Source organism: Uloborus diversus, unplaced genomic scaffold, assembly GCF_026930045.1.
Source record: "Uloborus diversus isolate 005 unplaced genomic scaffold, Udiv.v.3.1 scaffold_178, whole genome shotgun sequence".
Lineage (NCBI taxonomy): Eukaryota > Metazoa > Arthropoda > Arachnida > Araneae > Uloboridae > Uloborus > Uloborus diversus.
The window spans coordinates 197451-205435 of NW_026558327.1; the positions used below are offsets into that span (position 1 = coordinate 197451).

At 34.9% G+C, this 7985-nt stretch overlaps 1 protein-coding gene across 1 annotated transcript; it reads right to left on the reverse strand.

Annotated features, from left to right (window-relative positions):
- Positions 1 to 200: 200 nt before the first annotated feature.
- Positions 201 to 5933, reverse strand: LOC129233122 (protein unc-93 homolog A-like). The gene is given in 3 exon segments (XM_054867182.1): positions 201 to 454; positions 2695 to 2962; positions 4396 to 5933. Coding segments are annotated over 3 exon segments (1752 nt in total). The 5' UTR covers positions 5626 to 5933.
- Positions 5934 to 7985: the final 2052 nt, after the last annotated feature.

The window sequence follows — 7985 nt, forward strand, 5'->3', positions numbered from 1 at the left end:
CGATGCATCGGTCGAGTCCTAGTAAACAATATGGAGGAGGGCCATAAAAGTCATTTGTGACCGGCCCCAAAATTTCTGTGCACGCCCCAGGTTAAATTACAACGTAATTTCCGTCAGAACGAACAAAATTTGCGGTCTCTTAAACAATGCATTGTAATGGAATTTCATTGTAGAACAAATAGCTTGCTGGTGCGAACCTTCTAAAATGCGTTGTTGAGGAAGGAAACACAATCTCTTTTGAATCATTTTTTATTTTTGTATTCTTTAAGAAACAATTCAACGTATAAATAACCAATAATGCCGATTGTCGAAACTGACAATAAAATATAGATTTTGACATAGATGCATAAATAATTGCTGTATGCAAATGACAAACAAAATCCCAGAGAGTACCACAAATAAAAGGCTGCAAATCCCGCCTCTTCATTCGCCTTGAATAAAATTCCATAAAAGGCTAAAAGAGAAATAAACATTATCAATTTAGTAAATTTAATTTTTATTTATATATTTATTTATTTATTTTGCGCAGTCACATTAAAAAAATTCGAAACATCACTGATTACTTCCGGGTAACATTTCAGGATTTCAAGGCTTTGCATTTCCATGTTTCCTGTGAAAAAAAGGTTTTTTGTGGAAAACCATAAACGTGTGCTGATTTTATACTGTGGTGGTAAACATTTTTAGTTACTAGTGTAAAAATATAGTAGGTTTCTTTATTAGGTGTGTTTCCTTCAGTTTAGTTGCGGTTCCTCCGGATTGTTTGAGCACCAAGAAAGGGCGAAATGCTGTCTCCGGGTATTGTAGCTATAAAAGGAATTGCTAGCAATTCTGTCTTAGCTTCGATCATATTTGCTTTGGGAGCTTTCCTCTTAAATCAAGAAGATGCCGAGCTATTACTATATACATAGACATACATAGGTTTTCACTATAAGGTTCCGGAAAAAGTTAAGAAACATGACTGGCTTTGATTGGGAAGGTTTCTGAATTTTTCAGAAAGTTTCCAAGTTAATTTTAGGAGTGTTACTAATTTTTGGCGAGAAACTTTCCCTTTTTTTTGTTGCCAGATGTGTTATTTGCAGCAATTAGGCATATTAGCTGCTCGATTCGAACTTTTCGATTTTATTTTTTACATTGTAACTTCGTTCTATCATAATCAGCAGAACTGATACCTAGACAAAAATGATGACTTTCATCACTAGATCGATCTATTATGAATAGATCGGTGGCTTGATTTAGGGACTTTAAATGTTACCTATGCTCTTTGCAACACTTCGCTATTTTTCTTCACAGTAGCATGCAATTCGATAATAAATTTTTAATGCACACTAATCTTAATATTAGATACTATGTAAATTTCCCTAAACTAAGTATTAATTTTGGCATAAAATCTTAAAGGCGCTACCGAAAAAATGCGAATTGCTTGTACTTATCCAACACTTGTAACTTTTAAAGAAATTTGGGATTTTCTGTTTTCGAATATCATTTTTCGAACCGCTAACCTAATCATTTTATTTATTTACTTAGAAGCTAAACAGCTTCACATACATAGAGGACTGCTTGCCAAGAGCTTTGCCTCCGGACATGCACAAGAAAGATTTACAGTACAAAAGAAGGGAATAACACTCGGGGCACCGGCGGGAATCGAACCCATGACCTCTGGCTTAGAAGACGAAGCTTCTACCACAGAGTCACGGAGGGCCCCCAAACTTACACAGTAATTTAAAGAAACAATTTGGATGACACGGAGAGAGGGCAGAACCCCACTCTAAGGCCGTTGCTAAAAATACTTTTAATGATGGCTACACATATTTTTCAGTCGAAATTTAAAAAAAAAAAAAAAAAAGATAAAATACTATTGATAAATGAATTCTCTCCCGAGCAGGAGTTTCGACAAGCGGATAATTTTCGTACGCTCGCAGTGGGCAAAATATTTAAATTTTATTCATTTATTTATTTTTTGCACAGAGGCACCTAATAGAGTAAGTATTAGAGGAACCAACAAACCCATGCTGAACTCAGGCCCTGATTTACGCATGAGCCCCTTGGACCCAAGTCTAAAGGCCCACCAAGGTTTAGGACCCCTAATTTCTTTTCAAAGTTACATGTGTGTCATAGAATTCGCATTTGTTAGATTTTTCATGTAAAATCATTCAAAAAAAAAAAAAAAAGAAAAGAAAAAAAAATATCTGTAAAAATGCTTTTTTGTTTGTCGTCCTTTGATTGCTCTATTATTTATGATTTAAATTAAACATTCAGTGTATTTTCATAACAAAATTTCTTATGATATTGCATCAAAATTCTACTGCAGTTTGTACAAATAATAGAGTAAAATCTGAGATTAAGTAAGAAATAATTTTATGGAAACTTTTTAGTTGCATTTATACAACTATTGAGGGTGTCCTGGTCCCGCGCCGCGTCATTTCGCAGACACGAAATTTTCCTTAACTTTTGATTTATTTGTGGATAGGAAATTTAAAATGTCGGCGAAACGAGAGGTAAATTTTATTGAGCGAGGAGAGAACCTGCATGGGCTCTAGGCCCAGTGTCCCCCTATTACTTAATAGGGCCCTGGCTTCAATTTGTATAATAATTGACTTACACCTCTATCATTCTAACCCATCCAATTTTATTTGCTGTGAATATATTTTCTTGCTTTGAATCTTATGTGTTAGTTAACTGAAAGTTATGTTTTACCTCTATGCTGAGAAAAGAAGATTCCGACAAACGTCCCCCACAAAGCAGCTGCGATGAAGAACATCCAAGGAACAGATGGGTCTGGATTCCACAAAAGTAGTAGAACGTTTGCAATTACATTAACCAACTCTGCGACAAGAAACGCGGGAACTCTTCCAAGAGCGCTCACCAGGTAACCCGACAGAGTGGATGATAGAGAACAAGCAATTCCGTAACATATGCTCACCAAACTCACTTCATTTGTTCCCCATGCACATCCAATATAAGACTAAAAAAGAAACAACCAAAACCGTTAATGAGTTAAAATTAAAACTTACTTTCCGGGCCCTGATGGGACATTGAAACAAATATGCTTGACTCGGAATCTAGGTAGCACCTGACTCTTAAGTCCGCATCCCAAGCCTTCTAAAATTTTAAAGTTGGTAATTCTAAACGCCTTTTTGACTACAGGTCTTTTTAAAATGCACCATTCTCTTTTGTAGCATTGCAGCGGTTCCATCCCATGGTGGAGTTGAAGGTAATAAAAAAGCTGTTTGCCTCGCAAAGAAAGGTACCGCCGTTTTCAGAGACTAAAACATCTTTTGCCTTTTTTAATCTGATTAAATTCTCAGCAAAATGGAATCTGAGAATAAATTAAATTGAGCAATTGCATTTTAGCTAAGAGAAAGGACTAGGAACGACTTTGAAAGAGTAGATTATCTGTTACAGACCTTCCACGAAAGTTCTGGTGCTGCCACATTTCGGATTTTACCCGAACACAATTGCCTCAATGCCCGTCTTTTCAAAATAGAACTGGAGAACTCACCGGCTTGCAGCCAGTGAGTCCTCCGGGGACGCCATTTAGACACAAGGTTGCACTTAAAGATTTTAATTGTATTGCTCAAGAGTATTTCGAAGTTAGAAAGCAAATAACTTAAGTTTAAAGCCTGGCATTTGTATAAATAAATCTAGCTAGCATACCGTACGGATGTATACCGACCATACCATAAGATATGAAAACGAATGAACTTTGTACGATTGAATCTCAAAGCAATGATACCTAGGGTAAGCTTCAGGGGCACTTTTAGGGCTTCAGTCACTAAAATTATGGAAGTGGTTTTGTGACATTATAAATGGGAAAGGTAGATATTTCTGGCATCTCGTATATTTAATATCATTCACGCCTTAGTTCAATGAAATTTGTTTCATGTTCCTGCAGTAAGTCTTCTTTTCTACATCGATCGTTTTTTTTTATCATGCTTTTTGTGCTATTCTTCACTTAATTATACATATACTACGTTATGCATTCCTTTCTTTTCATTTTTATTGCTGTGATTAAAAATTTTTTTTTTATTACATACTTTATTTTTTAAATTTATTTTCTAACTAAGAAGTCTCTGTGTTGAAAGAGGCAAACAACTTTAGAGAGGTGTTGCGCTAAAAATTTGCTTTTATTGTCACTAGAATTTCTCCTAACTTTCTACTATTTGTCTCTGTACTGAAGCAAGAACTTTTCGGTTTGTATTAATCGCTTTTATAAATTACATTTGGAGCAATTCTAACCCGGCAGCATTGTGAAGGCTACGTAAATCCAATCACAGCATTACAACGCTGTCAGGTTAAGTTTGCCACAAATATAGTATACGCTTGGAAAGAAAATGCTAAGAAAGGATGTGAATTTTCACACTTTATCACAAAATACATACTGGAATAAAAACTTACCTTTGTAAAATCACTTGCAAAAAATCCCTGGATCATGCCTATATAAAAAGACAGAGGCGTTAAAAATAACTGTTCCTTCTTTCTTGAAAGTTTGAGAGTCGCCATGAGTAGATCCAAGGAGAAAGTCACAGATTTCTTTTCCATATGAACGTTGTCTAAGAAGAAGACGATCAACAAAATTGAAAACAAGCTCAAACCCGTACAAACACCTGTCAAGATGTTTCTTGCTGATACATCAAGTGCTTCAGTGTTGTGACTGATGCAAAAGGAATCTGCACTGCAGAAATTTGGACCACAGTTGCAACTAGAGTTACTGAAGTTTCCATGGCTAAGATTATTTTTTTCAAGTATGAAATATGACATCATATTGCTTAATGCGTGAGTTGAGAGGTAGGCCATTCCAAATACTCCAAAGAACCTCGCGTTGGTAGACTCTGTCAATCTAAGTAGAGTTGTTGGAGAGTGAGTAGTGATAGATGCAATGGAAATATCACTATTGCGATGCTTTGCTTCTTTAGAATTCAGTTCGTTCATCGGTTTTACAGTTTTTGAAGAGCTAAGTGAAGTGGCATAAATTTGGCATTCTGATGCCACAGCAGCAAGTCCATTTCGGTTACAATTATCCTTCGAGCCGTTCACTTTACACGTACTGTGCTCATCAAGTTTTGCATGATCAGTCTTACTAGATTCATTTTCTGGAAAAAGTTTGCTATCATTTTCAAAAGAAGAATATTTATGGTTAGATCCAATACTATGTGATAATTTCCTGAGGCTTTGGAAAGAAAGTTTGGCATATTCCATCGACAGTTCATTCAAGTAAGTGCACTGAGTTCCCCATAGCAATGAAGCGCTGAGACCTAGCAAAGCTGCTGATGGAATCAAAGTGGCCCAATGCGGATAAAAGTTCGAAGCTATGTATGGAACGTAACACAGCATGGAAAGTATCAAAGTAGCTTTGCATCCCAATTTTTGTATGACATATTTTGGCAACAGCAAAGCAGATATACTGAAACATCCGTAGATAACGGCCTGAGAAGCGACACCGACGCCTCCTGCTGCATTTATTGTACTCTGCAGCATACCAAGAGCATCATATGCTGTGAAAAATATTATGAATCCTGCACACAAGACAAAAGCGTTTTTCAGTATTCTTATTTTGCTGAAATTTTCTCTGCTGTACTGCAGAGATAATTTAATCTGTTCTTCATCAATTATTTTATTTGACGTCATTGTTAACTTTCTAAACTTATAGAATTTTTTTTAAAGGATGAAATAATATACGTTATGCTCTAGCATGAAATTGATTAAAGAAACTATGTAATCTGTTTACATATGATTAACTAAAGTTTCATTACAACGTTAAGACATGCTGAAACAATTAAAATATATGAAACATTGAACAGTTCTTAACTTTGAATTTCTGTCCTCAAATGACTCATTCTTCAAAAGAATTTTTATTTCTACAAATATAATTTTCATTTATAATAACTTCAATTCTGTGTAATAATCCGCATCCAAATGTTTTCTTTACTCTAAGTTCTTTGCCAAACTCTATGAAAATGAAAACAAATAAAAACGTAAACATCAAGTAAATACTGATAGTTAAGCAATAAATTTCATTAAATAAAGAAAAATCCTTGCACAAAATGATTCACAAAGCAAAACAAAATTGAGTAATTCACTAATGAAGGTTTCGCATGAAAGAAAACAATTAACCGGTTAGGAAGTACCTGAGATATCCTAGCTTTTTCAGATATCCGACTTAGAATACTGTACGAAAGACGCTTTGAAGCAATTTACTGTTTGTTTTCGTCGAAAATTTTATTTGTGAGTTACCCACGTTAGTTTTGCTTTATATTTAATAACATTAATTTCAATCATTTTAAAATCGGAATTGCTTTAAATGCGTGCTATTTAACTTCGAACATTGAAAAACTTAAATTGAAAATAAAGTCATCAAGGTCAAAGGTTTTCCAAAAACCTGTTAACCATATCGGTTGAAACAGCTCTTCTACATTTTGTTAATAGTTGTATGGGGCTCTACCGATGCTTGTACTGTGGTGATGACTGGGGTGGTTTGACCGATGGAAACGTCATTTTTTCATGGGATACTTAACTTCCCGGGCTTAATTTGTTGGGGAGGGGGGGGAATTTTCAACTTTTTTTTTAAGAAAAAAAAAAGAATAAGTTGAAATATTGCAATGTTATCTTCAAATTGTCGGTCGTCTAACAAAATTCTACCGGATAAGGATCCGAAGATCCGAAATGCCGGATAATCCGAACAGCTTGTGAAGTAAAGGCCTAAGATTAGATTTGAAAAAAAAAGGAAAAATCAACAACAAGTACGATTCAAAAGTTAAGTTAGTTTTATAATGACAGCTACTTTTACTAAACGTTTGAGTATAATGTATAATACAGCTTTGTACCATATTATGTAGACTGAATTCGATAATTTTTCGTTGACGCAGCGAACTGAGTCGGCTTGCTGACGCGATATTTCACCAGGAAAACACTTCGTACTTTATACTGAACTGTGTAGTATAATACAACCTCGTTTATCCGGACTAACTGGGACCAAAGGCAATCCGGAATAAGCGAAAATCCGGAAAATAAGGGTAATAAGCAAAACAAGCTCTTAAATAAGCAGACTTATCTTTTATTGCAGCAAAAAAAAAAAAAAAAGAAAAAAAAATGCTTTCTAACAAAACTACATAGTAGGGGAGATTCTTGTGCCTTGACCACGATGTACTTTGCACCATGCACTCTAATCAGCTAGCGCTTTTACCTAGTGTGGAATTACGGTACTATGTCAGCCATGACAATCTCTCCACCTGCCAGAGTGAGTTGTAGGTTGAAATTCCAACTTTTATGTGGACAGTGATTGCTTTGTGATTTGTGCAAACAAAAGTAAATAATTCCAGTGTTATTTAAATGAAATTGGACTTTTAAAGACTAGTGTTACCCAACTGATTGACCATTATATCTATTGCCAATGTCTCGGTAAGTGTATTCAACATTTAGTCTTTACCTTTTACGTAACTGTTAGGTTAGGGTAGCCACTTTTGTATAAACATGCACCCTCGTGTACCTTGAAACCAAGCTCCATCTTGTACCTTGAACCACTGGATCAAGGTACAATAGGTTGTAGTGATAGTTTTTTTTTTTTTTTTTTAATTTTTATTTATTTATTTTTAATGTAGGATTTCATCATGCCTCGAAGTAAAACTGGAATCAAGAGGGATCCAGTAGATGTTGAGGCATTGCAAAATGCTATTGAAGAAGTAAGATGTAATGATCCTGAAAAAAAAAAATGACTTTCAGAGAAGCCGAAAAAGTATTCAAAGTGAACAGGTTAACCATTACTAGGCATTTAAGAAAGTTGAATGAAAGTGGGTCCAATAAAACTTGAATACAACGTGAGTAGTTAAGAAAGTACAAGAGGTCTGTCTCAAGGTACACGAGCATCAGGAACCATGGACCAAATTACATAAAATTTGTGAAAAATATACAAAAATAGAAAAATATTTTTTTATAATCCGAGATATTTTTTTACTTATGCAAAAAAGCTTGAAATCATGTTTTAATAACTA